General features: G+C 41.2%; 1 protein-coding gene across 2 annotated transcripts in view; it reads right to left on the reverse strand.

Annotated features, from left to right (window-relative positions):
• STAG1 (STAG1 cohesin complex component) overlaps positions 1 to 24,869 on the reverse strand; it is a 167,983-nt gene that overhangs the window by 70,721 nt on the left and 72,393 nt on the right. For both annotated transcript variants that reach the window (XM_063407865.1, XM_063407866.1), the window contains exons 6-7: positions 3,631 to 3,707; positions 517 to 721 (exon numbers count right to left, since the gene is read on the reverse strand). In XM_063407865.1, coding sequence (XP_063263935.1) covers positions 517 to 721; positions 3,631 to 3,707 — 282 coding nt within the window. The remainder of the gene's footprint in view (positions 1 to 516; positions 722 to 3,630; positions 3,708 to 24,869) is intronic.

Below are 24,869 nucleotides of genomic sequence, written 5' to 3' on the forward strand. Positions count from 1 at the left end.
CCATTTCTATCTAATGATACCCCCAGGGCAAGGCAGCTGCACTGAAAGGTGCTGTGGCTGCAGGCAGAAGACAGGGAGCCCTACAACCACTGCCCAGTAATCCCAAATGTTATGCTTCTCCAGAGTTAAGGCACAGATTGCTTTTTCTGGTGAATGGAAACTCTTTGATAATCCAATTGTCCTGATACCTCTTGAGAAAAAATTTATACTCTGAAATAAAAAATTACTCCGACATTTTGTAGAACAAGTGAACAATTAATAGCAAAATACAAGACATAAGAACACCAGTTTTGATTCTCAAGATTCACTGGAGGACCTGGGGATGACAGGAATCCCTAAATGCCTCAGCACACTACTTTCCAACTAAAATAGAGTATTTTAAGTATAGCTGTGGTACTTGGACTGGATGAAGCTTTGCACAGTTTTAGTGCTGCTCAGGATGCACCTCAATCCACGTTACAAGCGCTCCTGGCAGAGGACAGGCAGCAGGCAGCTCGGGCAGGGCAGCTCACTCACCAGCCAGCGTGCTGGTGTGCCGGAAGGCGCGGACCTGCGAGTCGGAGAGGCCGGTGAGCAGCGAGATCACCGTGTCCATCATGTACTCGTCGTAGATGATGCTGTACTGGCACTGCCGGATCAGGACCCCGATGAACTCGCAGAAGTTGGAGCGGAACTTCTTCCACTGAGGCCCGGGCATGGTCAGGGGATAGTCACCACTGTCCTGCAGAACAACCCAAGAGAAAGATCAAGCATTAAAGGCTTCCCCCTTTAAAATAAATTTAATTTATTTTAATGTTGGTGTAGCCATGGTGGCCTACGGTTCTAAACTAGACATCATCTTGTTCCTTCAAGCCAAGGGAGAATAACAAATAAAACCAACACATTATTCTTCAATAAACAGGGAGGGTAGCTGGCATGAAACCATTTTTGCAAAGACATCATTGTAACTTTTTCCACTTGTGGTACTGGCTCTGTATAGTAAAATAAGTATCAAGACTCAATTCTTTTCCTTGTATCTTCAATTAGGAAGTGGGAGCAAAGGATGAGACAGGAATATTTCAAAGTATTTAAGAAAGGCTTGTGTGATTGACAGTGAGTCATTCTCCATCCCCACTTCAACTCCAGGTTAATATTCTAATCAGCTGCTTGTCCCTCCCCCCCAAACTTTGCTTTGCTCAAACTTACAGTTTCCTTATGAGAAAGAAAACACTGCCCTGTTTTATCTTGTAAATGCTGCCTTTTTCTAGTGGTAAAACTTGCCTTCTCATAGCAGTAATGGAAATTTTACTACAGATTCATACACTTCATCTTCAAAAAATTATTACAAGATTGGACTGGGCATGTTCATTTAACGTCTCTCCAGGGCTGCCCTTACTACATTCACTATATATACTGCATTACAGGGAGACTGTTCCCCACAATCAGAAAATGCTTTTTCCCCTCTGTCAAAAAGCCTGAGTATGAATCTCCCTGACCACTTGATTTGTAATCCAGTTCCAGAGTATCCAAAACATCAAGGCAGTAATGCTCCATCCTGCATTTCTCAGCCAGGATAAGAAGTCAGTAGTACCAAAGTTATATCCATTTGTACACATTTATCCATGGTTTTGTGAGGAACAAACACTCTCCTCCTCAGGACTTATCACCCAGACAAACATGGAGCAACGCCAGCACAGAGGAGCTGTAATCAAACACCTTGAACCTGAACTTCATAAACAACATTCCCCTACAGAAAACCCTTTAGCCATCACATGTAACCAAATCACACCCATTTCAACCACACCAGAATATCTGATGGATCTCTACATGTGAACTTTGGTACATAACATATGCTTTCCCAAGGTGTGTGTTTATGCAGTCTTTTGGAACAGATCCTCATAACTTCTAGAGCTGTGTGTAACTACTCATCTCTGTATGGTGCATTTTTAACCTACAAGTACATATCAGACAACTCTTCCGAAAAGCCTATGAAGGCTGTACCATAAACACCTGATGTGGCTGAAATGGGAAGAATAAACTTACAATAAAGTCACTTCATGGATCTTTTATTCTTGAATACCAATAGAAATGTGATACATTAGTGACACTGACACAATATTCGATGGCCCAGTGCTTAGAAAGTCAAAGTAAACCAAGTCTTTGTTAACCTGTGAACTCTAGCACAAGAATTATGAGAGAATTCACCTACAAAATACCTGTACTCCTAAGCCAAGCAGCCAAACAGTGCAGCCAATGGTGAACAAAGTTATTTCCATTGTTTAAATCCTGCACAAGCAGTTCTCCACTCATGAGGAGGAAAATCAATACTTCAATCCTTGCCATAAATGCAAAATTCAGGCCAGCAGCCAGCTGATTCCTGCAGCACTCATGGAACAATGGGACAACTGGGGATTTCTGGGGCACTGGGGGAGCTATTACAGATGAAATGCCAACAGTTTATTCCAGTTTATTATATTATTTCAAAATATTGGGTGGCAGCCTAGGACTAACAATTTTATGCTTTTGTACTAAGCCCCAAAAATTCTCTCACAAATCCATTCAAATGTTAAGGCAGAAGCTAGAACTGAAATATTTTTTTAGAATTATGGAAGTTCTGAAAAGTTTTAGGCAATGGAAAAAGAAAGACTATGTCCCAGTAACTGTAACTCTTTGAGAGATGCTGCTTTCAAGTACGTTCATACAAAGACTTTTTTCCTCCTGTGAAAAAAATTTTGACCATTTTTTAAAAGGTTTTTTTGAAAAATACTTTTTTCATCAACTATGGGACAGCCACCCAGCAAAAGGGCACCCCTGTGGCTGTAGTCAGGTGTTTACTGAAACATTTTGTTGTTCAAGGCCATGGCAAAGAAGGAAATTGTGTATAAGTACAAACTGAAAAAGAGCATTTCTTGTGTTAATTGTTTATTGGCTTAACTTCCTGAATCAAAGCCTTGGCATTTCATTTAGAACTGGTCAGAAACAATGCTGTCCTACACAAATTCCTGCTCCAGCTTTAGTTTTCCTCACTAAACAAAATGAACACTCAGAATATTCAGCTTTTTATATTCTAAAAGTCAAAGAAAACAGCTCAAAAATCTCAAAGCTAAAAAGCATTCACCATTAGGAACATGTTTGACAGAAGATACCCAGTCTGAATTGTAATTTCCTTGTTTCAAACAAAACTCTCAGATCTTTTGAAAGAGTATTTCTTTCTGTATCACTGTTCCAAAATTGTAATTTTCATGTCAACTTCTTATTTGGTTTAAACTGCCATTTAAAATGCACAAAACATTAATTTTCACAGAGAAAACACAGCAGAATGCTGTAATGCTGTCTCACGAATCTGATGTGTCAGGAATCTGGAGCTCTTTATTGTATGATGGCACTTCCAGGAGCTGAAGTTGAGCACCCAGAATGCCCCCACCACTCTCAGTGGGATGAGAGTTCTCCAGTTCCTCCTCCTGCCTGCTCTGATCCATCTCTCTGCCTTGTTACTCCACATCCAACAGCTGAATTTGCTGCTTTGCTTGTCAGTGCAGTTTCCCATACTGTGACATTATTTATCTACTGGCCCACTGCATTTTCAATTTAAACCAGAAGTATATGGTAATGTATTTCATAATGCTTCAAACAACTATTTGCATACTCTACCTCATCAAATTCTTCTGTCATTTTCCTTATGATTTCTGCATTTTGCATGTTCCTGAACATTTCAATTCTTACCGTACCTGTAATGTAATGAAAGAACAAAAGAAATGATCACAACATGGTTTTGCTACATCAAAATATCAATGTTTTTCTGCTGCTAAACAAACAGCTCAGTGACACATGTAAGAGTATGAAGAGTGCAACAGTAACAGGAATGCTTTGAAAAAGGCTGTCTCTTGAAGGAGTAGGGGAAGAGAACTCATCTGTCCTGTAATGTGCTTTCAGATGAGGAATTAGCACCATTTTCCATCCTTTCACTCTTTGCAGCCAAGCAAGTGTGATAAAGCAGTGATAACCATGGAGAACTCGTGTCATGTCTGCAGCTGCCCAAGGCTTTCAATTTTGTGTGCAAAACCAAAGGAGCACCATTTCAGTGTCCCAGGCACTCGTGGTGATGCTGCGCTTTCCACGCCGCGTGCCCTGGGTGACAGACACCCGTGTCCTCTGTGCACCACGGGCACTTCTCACACTGCTCAGCTCAGGACCAGCACGGCTCACTGACCCAGGCACGCCTTCCAAACCCAAAGGCTGCAAAGGGCTCAGCCAAGAGTGAGCCAGCTCAGCACCAGAAGCACCAACTGTATCTCTGGTATTCTTTCATGCAGATTTTCCACTCCCCCTTGTCACCTGAACGCTGCAGTTGATAGGATTAATTTTTCATTGTAAATCACACAAAGCTACCAAAATTGAAAATGGAACAACGTAACAGATATAAATGAAAATTCTTGTGTCTTGATCAAAATTTGATTAGTATACAAATAAAGTATTCTGAAATATTATTGCCTCTGCAACTAGACACTATCTAAATATCTAACCATATAACCCAGGGCAACATAAAGATTTTTTTGCTGCTGCTGCTGCATGATCTTCTCTTCATCACTTCACAGTCTTCTTTTGTTAATGGATAAAATTCAGAAGAATTAAGCAAACTGCAGAGCTACAAATCCATCCCAACATCATTAGAGTTACAATGAGTAAGTCTCTCAGCTTTTGCAAAAAGTTTAGCTGGATTAATGATCCACTGCATAGCTTCAAAAATTCAGATCATAACAGAAGCAGCTTAACAGCTACAGTATTAGTTGCTCTACAAAGGATAAATAAAGATAATTTAAACATACTAAATATTAAGCAAATGTTTTAATTCTGATATTTTATTCCTTTAAAAAAGAGCTTTAGAAATATATGCATTTCAAAACATGCAAGCACAGGTAGAGCACAACAAGTTTCTGTATGTTAGTACGAGTACAGTTTTACAAAGCAAATGAAATATTGATTTCTTGAACTGCCTTTGCTTCTTCATGAAATAATATTTGTTATCTGTTTCATACTAGGTAATACTCTCAACCTCAGTTCTGACAATGGCAATTTAAATTCGTGCATGGTAATTTCCATATCATTAACAAACAATTACTAATGCAATATATCAACATAAAAGCAGGAATCCAAGAGAATACTACCATGTGACAGTTGAAAATACATTTTCTCAGCTTGGAAATCATCTGTACATGCAGATATATTTTAATCTGTTCCCTAACCCTGAAAGTTTTGTTTTTGCTAAATGAAGCAGTTTCCCAGCATGTCTCAGAACAGTGGACAGGTACCATTGCAAACCCCCTCTGCTGCAGGAATGCCCCTTTCTCTCACAGCATGCTGGTACCTGCTGCTCTTCCCATGGCAGCATACCCTAGTCAAAGAGTAACCTACTGACCTTTGCTATTTTACTGGTTTATAGTCCTGGGTCTAATTTTATTCTTATCTATTTATGGCTTCTTAAGCCTCAGTTTCTCAGCAGTCAGGGCCAGGCTGTTGACCTTGCCTGAGCAGAACAGAGAGCACCATCTCTCCCTGGGCACCGAGGGGGTGTCACTGATCCCCAAGCAGAGGTGTCCCAGGTGAGGCTGGGGTGATCCTCCAACACCTTCCAACAAACAACGGGGCAGCTCTTTGGGATCAGGAGACAGGGCTGAGCACCCATGAGACACAGTCCTGACTTCTCCCAGGGCTGCCGGGGGGGTAAGAGCTCCACACTGCTGTGGGAGCACCAGCAAACACTCAGAGTAGAGAACAGCACTGTGAGGAAAAGGGGGACAGCACTTACCCACTGTCCTGTCCCATTCTTACCCCCACTTTTCAGGACCCAGTTTACAGAAGTCATGGAAAGCACAAGAAGTATTTCTGCTTATCTGGCACTAGGCACTGGCTCTGGCCTGACTGCTTTTCCTTTCAACATCTCCCCCCGACCCAACCACAGCCTTGTTTGTTTTTCTGGTAAACTCATTTAACACTGTAAGTATTCTACAAAGCTTTTGCTCAGATTTCATGGTGTCACCACAACATTTCAGCATTGCAATGGTCAACATTATTCAAATGCATAGTTTTTATGACTAGTGAAAAGCAAAACTTTCCCATTTTCAGGTGAATCCTTAAAATGTAACAGATTATCCATAAAGTGCAATTGAAGGAGTGGCAAGCATCCCTGAAGTCTTTACCTTACTCAAGTTGCTTCATGTCCTTTCCTAAGCTGAGTTTTACCTCTGTCATGAAGCTCTCACTCTGTATTTAGTAAGAGAATTGAAATTGTCTTGATCCACTAAAAACTGAGAAGCCTATTTCACTTCAGGACTAAGTTCTCAGTTAAAACCTATTCACATACATGGTGTTTTCACAAGTCTTCTCACTGACATGTAAGTGTATTTCCTCAATGACCAAATTCCAGTTTAACTTTCAGCTAAAACAGGTATCAATATAATTTGTCAATAATCACAGCACTGAACACAGCCTTTAAGAGTGCAGAGCACAAAACTTAATTTCAATGAGAGACAAGAACAGAAAGACTGAAGGGACCTATACAAAACTGGATGAATACACCTCAAAAAACCCTAAAGTGTGTACAAAACCAGACATAGCATTTCTGGGAGATGAAACACACCATGGACTCAGTGGCTTGAAAACATGTATTTAGAGTGAGACAAATAACCAGTTTTATTAGTAAGCCCTGTAAAAGCACAGCAACAATAAAGATCTCCAAGAGCTTTATAGGATGGTGTAGGCCCTCTGAGCAACAAGCAGCCTTTACTACCAGGAGCTAAACAGGGTTACCCTTGGGATGTGGGTGGTGCCCTGACTGCCTTTCCCACTGCAAACAGGAGGTACTGCCACTGACCACTGCTGGCAATTACACCAAGGCCATGCTCCAGTGGCCTCCTGCACATGGCAGCTCTGGGATTTCTGCAGGGAAAGCTGGATGAAAGAAACATCAGCTCTAGCAGCCCACACTCATTTACTCCTGAAATCTAAACTGCTGATGGTGATAAATTATATACCACGGAGCATACTACCTATGCTGTATGGTCAGTTTTCACCACTGTCACCTTTATTCACCAAAGCTACACAAACACTTCCATCCCTTCTCTTTTGGACCACCTGTCCATGCAGAGTAAGCTGCAGGAAAAGCAGTGGGCAAATTGCAGCTCAAGGCTGAGGTGAATGGATATGAAATAAGTCCACAGGATCCCACCAAAGGAGGATTAGTTGTGGTACCTTAAATTCATGGTAACTGATTAGACTGATCTCTCAAACACACAAACTGGAAAAGCAGGAGAAAGATTTATAGAGGCATTAAGAAGAAGACACAAGGAAAGTATATGAAAAACACAATGTGCTCTTTTGCATCAGTTCAAAGTCAATAGTGGGGACCTCAGCACCAGAACCTAATTGAAACTGCCAAGAGAGGGCAAGTTTAATAAAACATTTGTGAGGATGAATGGTGATTATAGAACTGCTGGATGGCCAGTATTTATCTTCCTTGATATCATTCACTGTGCAACTCCTATACCTTTTTCCCCACTTATAATTTAGATCATAAGATCCAAATTATAATCCACTTCTATTACATCCTTAAGTGGAGTTTTCAATCATCTGAGAAGTGATCCTGACAAATTCCATGCGACAGATGATAAAGACTGAAGTCACACCATCAGGAGCACACGATTTCTCAGTGCTCAGCCTGGGTCAGGGCACTCTGCTGTAGCACTTCCACAGACTGTTTCCAGAAGAGAACTGCCTGAATCTAACTAAAAATTACTCAGGCCAGTAGAAAAGTTCATTTTCTGTGGCTTGCTCATGATCACATAAGAACACTGAAGTAGTTCTTACCTCACTGGAATCAATAGATGTTAATCATTAATTTAAATAGAAGCAGTCCTGGGACAGTTGAAGCACATCCAAATAGATGCTGAGACTCCTAAATTCCACCAAGGCTCCTGACTTTCTATTGATTTCTGTCTCTGAAAACTGAAACTCTCTGCTGAGACCAGAGGTCAAGACTTTAGAAAGACGTCAGTCTAAATATTTGGTTGAAAGCCCCACATGCAGGAATAGAAGACCCTTTTCTTGATTTATTCCCCCATTCCTCCTGAATGGACTCCTCACTGCCCAACCTCTGCTGCCAGTGAAGCAATGTGCAAAGGACAGCGACTTCCTACACAGCACACAGCCAATTCATCCTCAGAGCAGCTTTTGCCAGTGAGCTCTTACTGAACGAATCAGCAAGAATCCCAGAGGAAAAATAAGTAACAGTCTTGTGCAATTAAAACTGTATCAGAGACTCACAGATAACTGTCAAAAAGAATTCTAATGGTTCACCTAAGTCTATCCTCCTACAACAAAACCAAAAATAAGTTTGAGTGTGTTCTGTGAAATCTCTTTGCAATGTGAAGGCCTTATACACAGTACAGCCATAAAAAGTGCACTCTCGTGCTGCAGTCCAATTCTCTGACTGATCTTCTGCTTATCAACTCTGCTACATATCAGAAGAGAGTTTTGTTACTCTTCAATTTTTACATATGTGATGAATTGCTCTGATTTTTATCATCATGTTCCTTCAATTCTTGTATCTTTACCTTTGTTAATTTGATTTTTCAAATTCCATTATGATTTTCAGCACATGAATGAAACAAGTCATTCCCCTTGCTTTAATTCCTATTCCTCCTTTGCTTTAGGTTACAGTTGACTCTCAAATTGAAATCTTGGAACAGGACTCTTATTTTTTTTGCTTTCTTGTGTTTCACCCACAGAAATTTTCTATCTATTTTTCTCTTCCTCTTTTGGAGACCCTTATTGTTTTGTTCTTCACTCTGCTCTCACAGAATTAGGACTGTTATTATTATTATCATTATTGTTATTATTCTCATTATTTTTCCATCCCAATGATGAGAACTTCCTCTAGAGAAGATTATTTTCCATTTTTGTTCTTCATTTTCTGTATCAAAAACTTGTTAGCACCACATTGTAAGAATTCACTGGACAATCTTTGACTTGCTCTATTCCACTCGTTGATGGCACCTCACTAGTTTGAGACCCTCTCCTAACCTATTGTACATCATGCAAGTCTATATACCAAGTGTAAGCAGCAGTGAATTTTTATCTGGCCTCCTGAGACACAGCAGATGTCTCAGCAGAAACTCCTGGCTGCTCTCCCCTTCTGTCACCTAGACATTTTCAAGAAAGCTATTCTGGATGTCAGAACAAATGTAAACATTATACGGGACAAGGATTTAGTGGCAAACTCGTCTTCCTGAATTTTCAGATCTTGATTTTGCTAAAAATCCTTCCATGCAATTTTTTGGAATTGAATGAAGACCAGGAAAGTCATCACAGTGAACTACATTAGCATTGCCACCTTTACTGCAAGGTGCTGTTAAAGCCAGGAAAATCTGAAAGGAAATCTTGACTGTGGAATGAGGAAACTTTGGTTGTTAAGAGTCCTTTCGCTGTCCTTATGGGCCTCTAGTGCTCTCTGCTCCCAGTGCCTGACTGCCACCTACAGACCCCACTCTGTGCCCACGATGGTATGTATGTTATGGCTTGGATGGGCAGAGTTTCCACAGGGTAAAAAACCGGATGAAGGGCGCAGAGAGCAGTGGGGAATGGAGCCCAGGGTGATCGGTCACAAGTGCTGTCCCCAGTGCCCAGTGCTCGGGTCAGTCCTGTCTGGTATCTTTAGCCATGATCTGGATGAGGGGATTGAGGGCATCCTCAGTAAGAAGATGCAGGGAACTTCTTCTGACTTCTGCCAGAAGGGAGGTGGTAGCCAGCTGGGGGTTACAGAATCACAGAATCACTGGGCTGGAAGATCATGGAGTCCAATCCACCCCGAACACCTCAACTAAACCATGGCACCAAGTGCCACATCCAATCTTTCTTTAAACATATCCAGGGATGGTGACTCCACTACCTCCCCAAGCAGATCATTCCATTACTTTATCACCCTTTCTGCAAAAAAACTTCTTCCTAATATCCAACCTATATTTCCCTTGGCAGAGCTTAAGACTGTGTCCTCTCGTTCTGTCAGTTGCTACCTGGAAAAAGAGACCGACCCCACAGGAATTGAAAATCTGCGTGGATGTGGCACTTGGGGACATGGGATAGTGATGGCCTTGGCAGTGCTGGGGAAGGGCTGAACTCTGTAGTGTCAGAGGACTTTTCCAATCAAAACAATTCCATGAGTCTGTGCTTAAAACAGTAATGTTAACACTGTCAGTATCTATAAGGAGCATCATTAAAAGTTATAAGTAATAACTTGGAGGATTCATTCATTTTTTTTTACTAACATAGGGGTCAATGTAGAATACAGTGGAATTTAATATCAAATCCTTGCTATTTCTGGTACTCAAATTCAATGACAATTGTTTCATTTTAAGAGGAATTCTGTATGACTCCTAGAAGTTCAAAGTTCTGAATGAGATTAAGGAGTTGATAACTGTATATACATAACTAGCATTTCATATGATTTGAACTGCTAATCTCTTTTAAAATCCAAAATGTTATTTGATCCAGAAGATAACGGTGATGGCACTGATTCCCTCATTATAAGTATAGGAAGAAATACATTGAAGATAATCAGAGATTTTTACAAAGAAGAGACCAATGTATGTCACTGACAATCCAGTTAACTCCCCTTGCTGAAAAGAAAAAAGTACATATTCTTATAGTATAAAGAGATAGAAACTTCACCCCTACTTTAAAGAAAACAGATCCTATGAAATTCTGAAACTGCAGTTATGTGCGAGAATTTGTTACTTGCTTGAACTATGTTAAGTGTCAGAAGAATAAAAAAGGGAAAAAATAAAGAATTCAGGAGTGACCCAAAGAACTACACAGGATTAAATGTGACTGCTGTGTCAGACTGGGAAGTGTTGTACTACAGATCTGGTGTGTTTGTTCAAAGGATGATGTTATTTCTGTCAAGCAATGCGTCACAACCCCCCAGGAGTTCCATGAGACATCAATAACCAGCTTAAAGTCATACATTCATGCAACACAGAGACATTTTCAAAATCCTACAATGATGTCCCTCGGTTTCTTAAAGGAGCTGATGCATAATAATCATATGCAAGAAAAGTTTTCAGATTAAAACCAGAAAAACTGAGATAGCAAAAATGGTCAGTTTTCACAACAGAATGAACCTCCCAACAGATCTTCCTATGTAAAGATTTTTATAAAATATGTTCCATAGCAGATATAAATGCTTGGAAAGAAAGGATAATAATGGAGCACATAGTTTGCTGCTGACACAAGTACTTAGAACAGCTAGACGGACAGCTGCCAGCCAACACTGCCAAAGGATCCAAAGGATGTCATAGGCAGAAACTGGTAAGATGCTCTTCAGCAAGAAAGCATGCTGAGTCCCCAGACTGCTAGTAGGAAAAGAAGTATGCCTGCATAATTTAGTGCATCAGAAACAGTACACTTCGTGTGCTTAAATCTTAGTTTTGATAAAGGAAACTCCCTTGCTCTGGGCTTCAGGCAGGTAAGGCTGGATTGAAATGGCTCTATAGCATTTGCACTTGCAAAGTCTAAGCTGCTTTGCATCCTCACAGAGACAATTCACATGAAGTCACATAATTACAAACCAAGGATGTTAAACTTGTAATCTAGTATTTTACTGAATTATTTCATAAGATAGATCTTTGCGTGCTTTGATGACTTAAAGCATAAGTCTCATACAGCACCAACCTCTTTGTCAGGTATCTTTGAACAGTAGTCAGTGACATGAACATGAGTGAGAAACTGAGGAGCCCTTGCTGCCCCAAAGGCAGCAGTTTGTTCCTGGCAATGTCTTTGCAGCTTTTGCTCTTGGAAGCCCTCAGCTCTGCAGTTCCCTGCAGCCAGGTCCTGCCCTGCACTGCCCCAGGTCACCCTGGCTGAATGAGGAGTCTGTGGCCACAGAGGACACTCACACTTGAGGAGAGAGGTAAAAGAACACATCCAAGAAATGCTCTGCTGAAACTTCCCACCTGCTCCCTCAGGGCTGGTCCAAGGTTCATTTCTGTGAGCACTGCTCACGCTGTGCTTTCTGCACACGTGCTGCAAGCAGATGTTTGTTAAGAACCTTCCTGGTGGACGTGATGAAACAAATTTACCTCAGGATTCCTGTACTCAGCAATCAGCACCGGGTGTTAGGCAGAATGCAAGCACAAGTCAGCAGCACACGAATCTCACATTTGGCAGTAGCTCAGTTTACCTGAGCTGCAGAGTGCTAAGGCACACTGTGACTATCAGATTTAACAGTTGATAGTGGATCCATCATCTCTTAACTCATTTGTACTTTCCATCTCCAAAGAGCTCTGCATCAATGCAACCTGCAGCTTAGCCCCACACTCCTTCACAAGGTACCTCATTCTATTTCTAAAACTACTGCTTAATCTTTTTATTTGATAAACCCGGATCTTTTTGCAGTGCATGAAAAACTATTCTTCTATTTGCCATTCTTGTCCACATCGCTTGGGTTTTCCTCTCTAAATTTGTGTATCTTTAGGAAGTGGGATGGTCATAACTACATTTAGTGTTCAAGGTGCAGGTGCAATCTAAGTTTGAGGGAGATTTTTTGTGTGTACACAATACATGTACCCAAATTTGCCCTTTATTTCTAATTCTTAATTTTGCCTCTCAGAGCACTGCCAAGCACAGAGGTTGTATTTTCAGATTATTCACAATGACAGCAGGCTCCAAGAGCAGAATGTGAATAACTACAGCTTATCAGCGCATGTGTGGAAGCAGCCTTTGGCTGCCTGCTGTCAGAAGTGACTCAAATCCAGCAATATAAACACAGGTAGTGTGGAGGCTGAGCTCCAAGTAAAGTGTAAGATACAACAATGTAAATATTTGCACTAAGTCCATTTAGGTCTGTCTCCTCTGAGTGTCTTTATCACAGGCTCACACCTGCTCTCCCCCTTCACCTACCCTGGTAACAGGCCCCCACAAAAGCTTCCCTCTGAAACGAGGGACCCAATGTGAGCACAAGTTCTTCCCTCCTCACAGAGGAACCTGTCTGTGTGCATAAACACCTGATCTGAGGGGGCAAAGACAGCGGAGCCAGACACTTCTCAGTGGGGTCAGGTGACAGGACAAGAGCCTGACAACCCAAACATGAGCACATTCCTGCTGTGTAAGCATTTCTGTGGCCACCCATGGAGAGAAACCAGTATTGCCATTGCTAACAACAGATATCCTACCTGTGCCCTGTCCCTGGGGCTCTTGGGAGAGTTTTCCACTGGCCACAAGCACCCGCTGAGTGAGCTGAGGCTTGGCTTGTGTCTCTTGTTATAACACAAGCTCAGGTGTGGGATAATGTAATAACAAAGGCCTGATAAACTCATTTCAAGGGAGAGTAATTTGCTTTACACTACTGTACTTTCTACAATAAACCCCAGAGCAGTTTTTAAAACACTGAGTGCTTCTCGAAAGAAAAATAATGGATTTCTGTTCCACCATACTGGAATAGGCTTCATATACTATAGATTCTTTATTATGCATTCTTCTGGATTGCTAAAAGGTTTAATCCACCAGTATTAAAAGTGGTAAGTATATAATTACTATTTTAACACAGATTGTTTATCCCTATTCTATTTCCTATGATTTTTACCAAATGCACCCCACAGAAGGACAAACTCACAGTTTCTTACCTTCCTTAGAAGACTAGAATTGTAGAATAATTTCAGGTGGCAGGATTCCTGACTCTCACTAGTCCAAACCTTTCCCAAAGCAGAGATCCCACCTAGATCAGGTGAGTCTGGGTATGTCCTAGGACACTGAACCCACACTGGGTTCACCCACAAAGGGAGCCCTTCTGCCTCCAGTGCCTGACCACCTCATGGCAGAAATGTTCTCCATTCTGTCAAACTAAAATTCCCCACTTTTCAACTTGTGTCTCTTACCTGCCACAGAACTGCATGAAGACTCTGCAGTCCCCTTCCCTCCAGTCCTTCAATAATTGAAGGAAGCAGCAAGATCTTCCTTCGGCCTTTTTGAAACTGAGCAATGCTGCTGCCCAGTTTCTCCTCACTCAGTAGAGTGAGGACTCCCCAGAGTCCTCCTGGAAATCCAGGCTGACTCTCTTAAGCACATCACACTTACCCACATTTCATGCTTCGAAGGACTTCAAGCTCACTTTCACAGAAACCAAGGACATTTACTTCAGTGTCCACCCTTCCTTCTACTTTCTGTGGATGTGTCTGCCCCATCTGCAGGTTCCCAGAGCTCAGCAGTAACTCTCATACACACTGTCAGCATTGCAACACACCTTCACATGTTTTTGCTAAAAGGTATTTTCTTTAACAGAGAAACAAACCTCTTGTTACTCAGTGTCAACATCTCTCCAGCTCATAAAACAAAATGCCATACAACATGGTACCTCCACCTTCCAGAAAGTCAGGAGGCAAAAGACGATCACAGGAGGATTAGACAGCCACAGTCTATCCTCTTTCCCTCAGTTCTTCTGCTTTCCCTGATGGAGTTTTGATCCTTTCCTCAGCCATCTGTTACTCTTATTTCTACCTGCATTTCTCAGTGTTTCTCAGAAGTAGTAAAGTAGGGAAGATGAAAGGCAAGTCCTAAAAACTACAAAAAGAGAAGTAATTATCTAGAGATTTTCAAGTGATGTGACAGGCTCTGGAGTCCACAAAACATAATATCTAGTAAGAAAACCAAAAGGGGAAAAAAGAGAAACAAGAGGCCAGACATTTTGTGCCACACCTGGGAGTTGCCAAAGATCTGACAGAGCTCAGCAAGCCTATGCAAGTCCCTTGCAGCTGCTGATGGGTTGTCACACCCTGCTCCTTGTTCACCTGCCTCTTGTCCCTTGAGAGAACTGCCCTTTCTTCATCTTCCTCAAGGAAGCTGCTGTTCCTTCATGAGAGCTTCCCAGACACAGCTCTGAAGAAACACCCTCAGTTCAGGGCATTTTCCTGTAACTGCTGCTCCAGCACGTGCAAGGGAAGGATCAGGACCACAGGGGTGTCTGCATTTGGTATCTACAGTGCCAAACCTTACCAGCAATGGCACACCAGAGAGACTGCTGAGCTCCAGGTGTCCCAGAGCCAACCCTCACTTTCCAGTGTTCAACAGCACCATCAGAGAGCCACAAGGCCAGGGCTGACTGGTATCCTCCCATTTCCTTTTCTTGATGGAAAAAAGCCAACACATCAAACAACAGTAAACCAGAGACTCTGTAAGCACTGCAGAGCTGCTGCAGAAATTTGAGGAAAGCTGGTGTCCTTCAAAAAGTGAGACTGGAGATACAGAAACATCATGGAAACAACTTCCAAAACATTTGACTTCCCTCTTTAAAAAGGTGAAAGCCACCACCTACCTGCAACATTTTTATGCTTTTTTATTTACCTGAAATAAGGAAATGAGACCAGGGTTCATTTCTATCTGTAACTGTGCTGCTAAATAAATTCTAATCTTTTTGTTCAACCAAACTTGAGTGGATATGGTTTGGTCTTGGATATAAAGTGTCCCAATGAATTTTACAAAAGCAGGTTGTTGAACAGAAGCCAATGAGGTCACTGGGGAACAGTGTGAACCATGACCCCAATCTCTGTTAATCTCAGCCTCTCACTGAGCTGGAGACAGACAGGGACACGCACTGGGAATGCTGCTGCTTCTTCAACAACAGCTTCACCTGAAGCACAAACACCTCCTGCCCAGCAGTGCTGTGTCCCAATCTTTTCTGGAGTCACACAGCATCCAGAATATTGTCTCTCATACAGCTTATCCTGCACCTCATGAGCACATTCACCTGCTTTTGTATAATTCAGGAAAGTTGAACACAGATACACTAGAAATCCCTCTTCATTACTTCTGCTTCTCACGAAATCACTTATTTAGAAAGACCAAAGCATTTACTGACAATAACCTGTGAAAAGACAATGAAAAAAATTAGCTGAGCTGTTTAAAGCAATGTAAAGCAATGCCTTTATCTTTCTCTCTCCTTATTTAAAAGCATGCAAGATGAGAGGCATTCTCATTTTTCACATAATTATTTCTTCCTGCTGTTCTAGGAAAACAACTCATTTTCTCTTAGTTGTTAGCTCATTCCAAAGCCCCTTTTTACCTTCTATCTGAACACACGTATAGAGCTTTTTTCTGGAAAACACAAAGGAAACAAAGAATTTGAGAAATCACATGCAAAAACCCCCTTATCTTTGTGCTTAGAAATTAAGGCAGAAATAAAGCAGTGCCAGACTTCAGATGCAGTGTGTAACCTTGACTTAGTCTCTGTGTGTGTCAGCTTTGGTGAGTCACCAGCCTCCCAAGGCTGTCTGCTGCTCAGTGTGGCTTCATTAGCACAGACACCAGAGCGATTGTGGAGGTGACATTGCTGTCTCTCTGACGTGTGCAGCTCTGCTGCAGCCAGTGAGCCCGGGAAGAAGTGTGGGAAGGGGGGGTTCTTGCATGAGGGTTGACAAGGATGCTGCAGACTGCTTTTGCTTTTACTCCTGAGGTTCCTGGAGGAGTCTGGACAATCTAAACGATCTCCAAGGTGGTCCCTAACTGCATATTCCCCATATTCCAGGTACCCCCCTAGCAGTCTCGTGGAAGAATGTACAAAAGAGCAGCACAATAAACAATTTTAACTCCAGCTACTCTGAGTGTGACACCGTTCTTCAAGTATGTAAAACCCTGAACACAAGAACAAAGGAAAACAGGAAAAGGCCCCTCCTTACCAGAGAACATAAGGAAGAGGACTGGACTAGGCTCCAGTCCTGCTTTTTCCTTATTGCAAATATTTATCTATCAGAAAAAATCAAGGACATCAAGTTTCCACTCCATGAAGTTTAAGAAGTCTAGGTACTCTGAGCTAAGTCTTTAAGCAATTTCAGAAGGGACAGGAAACCAGTAACAGCAATGGTTTAAACATGTCACACGTTATCTGAAAATTCTCCCCTCTGGGAGTGGCACAGATTCTCTATTTGCTGCCTCAAAAGCTTTTGATTTCAGCGACACTGTCTCTAGACTGGCCATTTCCAAGCAGAGACAGGATCTTTACTTAAAAGGCATTTACAAAGATAACTAGAAGAAACCCTGTTGATAAAACATCCTTCACCCTTAGGGAAAACTTTAATTTTTAAATTTTTGATTGGAACTTGGCTACTACAGAAAAAAAAAGAGGAAGCATCATATGAAAAGTAAAACACAATGAATAGTTGCTCAACATGTTTTGGCCAGGGTAGGAGAATGAGAGAGGATATATTAGAGCCAAAATCCATAAAAGTCTGGATATGCTTCTAAAAATACAATGCAAGAGGGAACTGTCACCTCAGAAGTGAGAAAAAGATAAACTGCTGGAACACACACACATCACAGCAGTGTTGACAGGACAAATACAAATGGGAATGTGGAAACAGCAGCAGAAAACTAGGAAAGCTCAACAAACAATGTGTTTCTCAACAGTCTGTGTCTAAGATTGACTAAGGAGCATTTGAGAGCAAAATATAAAAAAGATTCACCTGTATAAACTTATTAATACTAGAAACCCAAAACTTTACATAAGTAATAAAGCAGCAGGCCCTTAAAAGAGTTGCTGAAAGACAAATAGTAATAAATGGCAGACAAAATACAAGAGAGAATGAAAAGTCTGAGTATATTAATTAACATAAAGATAGTGCACTCAAGGGGGAAAATTAATCAAGTGCTGCTAAGGAAAAAGGAAAGAAGAAAAACACAGAGGAGCACTGCAAGTAAAGCATGTTTAGTCAGAAAAACGCCTTAAATTCTTAGTTACAACTCCTCTTACATTGCTTGGGATCCTCTACCTTACAAATTTAACTACCAAAATTAGTTCAAATGATGTATTTTGTGCAAATTAAAATGGCTGTGTAAACACACCAGGTATTATCATACAATTCCTGGTAGATACACAAATGCAAGACACAGAAGAAAGCAGCCAGCTGACTCATAGAAAAGTTTGGGTTGAAGGGACCCTAAAACTCCTCTTGTTCATTTTTAAGTTTCACCAGAAGGCTGAGTTTTCTATACAACACCCATTTTTCTGGGCATAACTACATTCTTATTCCTGTCAACACAGACTCTTAACTATTAATTGCCTTCTTGCCCTTCCCCCATGAAATTGTCCTTCAAGCTCACAACATGAGCACCAAGGGGTGTTACACTATGGATCACCTGCTTGTTGAGGATATTCAAAAATGGAGTTACATGTAATTTCTGGGGCTATTCAGTGGTATATTCTGGCTCCATCATCCTAAAGTAGCTTAAAGCAGTTCCCCAGTTTTCTCTTTTCAGGTGAAAAGAGAAAACTGCTATTTTGGCTGTTGAAGCACAGCAAAACCACTGGGATGCACGCCTGCCCGCCTGCCTCTCTTTTCTCCTGCTTCCTAAGCTCCTCTGTGGAGATGTGTCCTCAAAAGAACACATTTCTTTCTTGCAGTTTTCAGAATTCCTAATTTCTTCCTTTCCCCTTATACTTTGCTGCATTTAAAGGCACAAGTTCACCCTTCTATCCTTCATTCCACTGTTACAAATTTTCAGTTTCCCCTTCTCCTCCCTGTATTTTCCCTACAAATGAGACTTCATACATGTAATTAATTTTTATAGGTCTCTAAGGAGACCTTGTAGCACCTTTCAGTGCATAAAGGGGCGTTAAGAGAGCTGGAGAGGGAATCTGGACAAAGGCCTCGAGTGACAGGACAATGAGGAATGGCTTCCCACTGCCAGAGGGCAGGGTTGGATGGGATATTGGGAAGGAATTCCTCCCTGTGAGGATGATGAGGCTCTGGCAGAGGCTGCCCAGAGAAGCTGTGGTTCCCCTGGATTCCTGAAAGTGTCCAAGGCCAGGCTGGATGGGACTTGGAGCAACCTGGGATAGTGAAAGGTGTCCCTGCCCATGGCAGGGAGTGGAACAATAGGAGCTTCAAGGTGGCATCCAACCCAAACCATCCTGGGATTCTGTGACATTTAATACTTGGCCGCTGTTACTACAGGCTGACAAGAGTAAGAAGGAAATGCTGGGAGGACTGCCCATTTTCACAATCCCTGCCACCTTAAGCTGTTTGCATTAGATCAAAGTCTCCAACTCCCTAAGGGTTAAATGCATTTTTCATCACAGTGTGATGTCTCTCCCTGTTTCCAGTCAGAAGGAACTGCAAGCTTTGCTCAGCAGAGGCAGAAGGGAGCAGTTCCTCGGCTGAGGACTGCTCTCCCTCCCAAAAAGGAGCCTGTTCTTCCCAAGGAAGGAGCCAGCTCAGAGCTCTATAAAGTGATTTTACACACAGCACTTAATTGAAGAATAATCCTGCTGTTACAGGCTACCATAGAAACCAGAGGGGAAAAAAGGGCTGAATATTAAAACGTGAGAGTGAGAATATCCATCACTGCTATTAGACAAAATGGTTTGCTTCTATTAATGGGCCTGGGCTGGAACCTTTCCTGTTTGCCACTTTCTCCTGTAAGCACTACAAGTGGAGCTGAACACAGGACAGAGAAAATATTCAAAAACCTTTACAGCTCAAGGGTACTCACACACCACAAAAAGGAGAAAAAAGAAATATCTGTTTGACAGAAGGGCAAGCAACTCCAAATGCAAACATCAAAAATTAAACCTAATTCATGAGTTGAGTTAGAAGTTGATAACAAATGTATTCAAGAGTGAAACATCAGAATAAGCTGTTTCTTTATTCCTAATAAAAATTCTTCTTATTCTTTCAGAATAAGCATATGACACCAGTAAGGCAAATTATTGCATTTCTGCATCAACAACAAACCTTCACTATTTGGTTCAAGCCCCACAAGCCTGGTGTCTTCAGGAGAAAAAAAAATGAAAAAGAAAAAAATTACATTAATAAACCAATCTTGAGAACAAAGAGTAACTAAGCCTGGCTTTCTGCACCACTATCACTAAGATTAAATCTTTTGTAAGTCAGATAAAAAAAATTCATGGCAGTTGAATCTCCTTCCTTTGTTTATCAGGACTTAAGATTCAATCTGATATTGACATATCCACAAGTGGTACCAGGAACTGACTGACATATATTTTCTTCTCTATATTAATGGAAAGGTTTACATCTTCTGGAAGCAAGTTATGTGATGATTGGTTGAAAAGACAATTTAACCTGTTGCAATGGTTGGAAAATTACATATCAAAGTGCTGCCAACTCTAATTCAACTTTCTTATTACTCTGAGCAAAAAGATACTCCATCACTGGCCACTTATCCAATTCACCAAATTATAAAATAAGATATGAAAACAAATTGATTCCTTTCCTCTGAACCTGAAAAGAATTTGGTCTGCTGAGATTCTCTTGAGGGTGCTATGCCTGGATGAAATGATGATGTCTAGACAGGCATTAACAGTTGAATGTATTTTCTTTTCTCCTTAAATGCAAATATGACGGTGTCTATGTCTCTAACTTGAACTGGTGGATGCAAAACTGAGTGTGAGCCATCAGTTTGGGCTCATCCCACATCATGGGCAGCAGGGCAAGGGAGGAGATTCTCCTCCTCTGCTCAGGTGAGCCCACCACTGCTAAGTGCCCCCAGCCCTGGGGCTCCCAACACAAGACCAGCATGGAGCTACTGGAGCAAGTCCAGAGGAGGCCACGGAGATGCTCCAAGGGCTGGAGTCCCTCTGCTCTGGAGCCAGGCTGGGAGAGCTGGGGGCGTTTGCCTGGAGAAGGGAAGGATCCAGGGAGAGCTCAGAGCCCCTGTCAGTGCCTACAGGGGCTCCAGGAGAGCTGGAGAGGGACTGGGGACAATGGATAGAGGGATGGGACACAGGGAATGGCTTCCCACTGCCAGAGGGCAGGGTTAGATGGGATATCGGGAAGGAATAAAAAAACCCACCTCCCTGTGTGGGTGGTGAGACCCTGGCACAGGTTGCTTGAAGAAGCTGTGGCTGCCTCATGCCTGGAAGTGTTCAAGGCCAGCTTGGATGGGACTCGGAGCAACGTGGAACAGTGGAAGGTGTCCCTGCCCATGTCAGGGATGGCATAAGATGAGCTTTAAGGTCCCTTCTCACCCAACCCATTTTACAGTTCTAGGAACCGCAAAAATCACTTAAGATTTTTGTTGTGTTAGGCCACAACTTTAGAATAACCCCTCGCTGCAGATCAGAAGCAAATTGTCTTCAAAGGCTCTAAATACAGAGTTTTAATGATATCCACTATGTGTCCTAATGACAAGGAACAAGATGTGAGAATCTACAGCTGGTTCTAAACAGTAAATAAAACTAAGACACATACAATACAAAATTCTTGTTACAAGACATGGAGTTAGGAGTAGACGGGTCACTGAGCAACTTGACTGTTGCCATTCAGTGTCAGACTCCAAAAGTGAGATAGGCCCCAAGATCAGAGGCCAATTTACAGTTGCAGTCACAAAGGCATGGGATTCCACGCCTTTTCTGGTTGGCAAACAAATCTGATAGGAGTACTTTGAGGACTCTGGCTGACATCCCTTCCAACATGTCATGTGAACAATATCCTTGGAACCAAAGGAGCTCCCTAAAAATACACTGTGGTACACACAGCCACTGCCCACAGCAGGACTTACAACACTTATGCTCTAGCTGGTGAGATTCTCTACTTCTTTTCATTCAAAACTTTGGAAAGAGAAACTCTTCTTAAGTCCAGCTCTAATTGTGAGAAAGTATTTCTAGTTTGATGGAGATCTGTGGAAATAGACTAACCTGATGTCTCCACCATAAGGAAAAAACTAGCAGCTTATAAGGCAGGCTGTGACAACACAGGAATAACAGCAATGCTTAACCTTAGAAGATGTTGTTTTTTTGAAATACATCTGCCTCCTCTTCATCAATGAAAAAAAGTCACTTTGAATGGCTAAAACTGAAAATCAAAGTGGGGGACAAAGAAGGTTTGAACCAACAGTACAGAAAACTGCAATTATTTGTGTCAGCACAAATTGAAATTCCATTACATCTATATCTATGTGACTAAATGTATATACAGTTTGTTTTCACTCTCCTAAGTTGCTGACAGTATTTCTAGACCCTTTTTCCTAAGTCACAAGAACTTTTAAGTTACCCAGAACATTTATTTCAATAATGAAATAAACAAAGAGTAGAGATTGTGATAAATCTGACAAAGTACATTAAAGTTTTTCCGAAAAATGTTGTAATGACTTTGTAGAAGCCAATTTCCTCAAGGAATGGTGCCTATTAGAAGCCAGTGACTGCTCCTGAAGCAAAGGGCTCTCATCAGCCCAAGGTGCTTGAAGCTGCATTCCTTCACAGCCAGGGCCAATGCTACAGGTAGAGGGCCAACACCAGTATTCAAAGCTGAAATTTAAGCTACTGGCATTACCAGAAAAAAGTGCAAAACTCTACACCTGTGTCTGAGCTGGTGACAGTCATCCAAGAACTGGGCTCAGCTCTGCTGGCCTGATCAGTCTTTAAACAAGGGGACAGAGCCAGGGAACTCCTGGCTGCTCCTGCAGGGTCCAGGAGCACGTTTGTACAACAGCCCTTCCTACCCTTCCAGGCACCCAAAAACATTCCCCCACACTTCCTGCTCCAGGCAAATAAGGGAAAGACAAGGTAAAGGTTATTTACACCATTCTGCTCCATAATGACTGACTCCGGCAGTGCCAGAAAATGCTGTAACTTCCAGTTAAAAGGACATGAACGATTGTAAGGCTCAGCTGGTCATGGTCCAGGTTAAAGACAATTGAGGCAATCTGATCACACTGATATAAATAAGGAAAAAGTAGGCAGTGGTGGAAAATGTGAGCAGGACTGGATCTGCTTCAGAGTCCACTTCTTCCAATTTAGGGTGCCTCTTCTTTGAAACCCAAGCTTTTTGATTTCCTACATCCAGCTACTACTGAATGTCTGCAGATTAACAGAATATTGGATTTAGTTTAACCACTTTCTTTGTGCCAGAGAATACCACTTTTTCATTAGGATACAGACCTTTTCTTATCATCTCCTTCTCTTCAGAAGTAATTACTGCAGTGTATCAGCCCTGCACTTAATCAAATAAGTCTATAGCTTCATTAATGCAAAGGAGAGAGAACTGTAATTACAGTGTTTGCTGAGTGAAATATCAATTTTGCAATTTAATTCCTACCTTTGGTCTGCAAAAGGCCTGACTAAACCTTCAGCAGAATTTGCATCTTTGGATGAGCCAGAGCCATGAGTACTTCTCCAATGTGTAGCCAGAAAAGATCTAAGATCTAGTGGTACTGGGTTGCTTTTTATAATTATTTCTTGTCTTCTCAGGAAGCACCTGTCATGTACAGTAAATCCAGCAATGTATCTCACACACAGTTAGCAAACTCATACACTGACATAATCTGTTCACAAGTCTGAGAATAATACTGTCAAAAATAAATCAGACTAAGGCTTTTACTCCTCTGCTTAGTACAGAGGGTGTTCCTCCTGTAATAGATTTGTAAAATACGGAAAAAAAACCCACATAAATAAAGAGGAAATGGCACAGATCTGGCTAGTAAGGCAGCAACTATTTGGAATTATTAACACCAAGAGTTATTTATTGCTCTTCTCTTGAAAAGCTGTAGTATTAAAAGCATGGTCTGAGAGACTCGTCAAGTCTTACCTCTGTAGTCACGTGAGTAGCACTATTTTCCAGATCAATATGAATGTAATTAAATTAATATAGTGGAAAACAGGCAATAGTATTTGAACTCCTTGTACAATTTTTCTCCAATGAGCAGTGATAAAAATAATTTTACAAGCTCGGAGTTTAGTAGTGCACAGGGGCAGAACACAGACTTTGTTCCAAGCTTACAAAGAGTGCTTTCATTTTCAGCAGAGATTTTATCTTATTATAAAGAATTAGCAGTGCAGAATTCATTTCAAAGCTAATTTGTCTTTCCTTACACTATAGATTCACTCTAAAATATTCTAGTAGCACGAGTTCTGTCAATTAATTCAATACATTTATTTTAAATTATTTGAAAGTTTGTATTAATTCATACCCATAAATTAGTTAATAGCTGATTTTAAGCCAGCTCCTTTTTGGTCTGCTGTTGTATGTGCAATGTGAATAGTTCGATATATTCAGGTAGCAAAAAATAAAGAAAAATATGTTTGGTTTAAAATACTGCTGCTTCTGTTACCAGTTCATAGAGGGAAACCTTGGACTGCAGTCAGAACTCAGCACAGCAGGTATTTCATTCAGATTTTCAAACCACAAACAGTGTGCCCTTCTTTCATGTCTCCTGCACTAAAAGGAAATTCCAATGGCTTTCTCCCACTCTTTTCTGAAAGTAGTGGGATACATCTTTTGGGAAAGAGATGCCATTAGTTCACAGGTAGCTATAAAATGCATTCTGCTACTTCCACACTTTTTTAAACCTTCAGATGGGATTTTTAAAAAAAATTTTCAACCCTTCTCATCACTAGAAGACAGCAGCATGCAAAGTTTAAAAGAATTAAATAAGAAATTGTAATTACTTTCGTTACAGGCAAAGTATCTTTGAACAGCTAAGGAAGAGGAAAAAGAAAGAGTAAGGAAGAAAGAGCACAGGAGATTACAAGTACTAATACATTCAGCAGCAAACAGGAAGAAATAGTAAAAACCTTTTTGATTTAAAACTACACACAACAAAACCAAAGCTTTAATTTCCAGAATGTCAACAGATACTATTTGTACTTCCTCATAAAAAATTTATTTTGATGTAACCATATTAATTGTCAAGTGTCTGATATGAACTTTTTAACCCTACCTACATTCATTTAAAGAGCTAATGACACATTTAATGTATGCCTGATAATCTGATTTACCTTCCACTTGAGCCATTTGCATTTTATTTTCAGTTTGAATTTTGTAAGCTTCACTTCAAATAAACACACTGTAAAAATTACCTCAAGGCTCTGAAACAAGAAGTACAAAGTTCAGCTC

This window comes from Prinia subflava, chromosome 11, assembly GCF_021018805.1.
Source record: "Prinia subflava isolate CZ2003 ecotype Zambia chromosome 11, Cam_Psub_1.2, whole genome shotgun sequence".
NCBI lineage: Eukaryota > Metazoa > Chordata > Aves > Passeriformes > Cisticolidae > Prinia > Prinia subflava.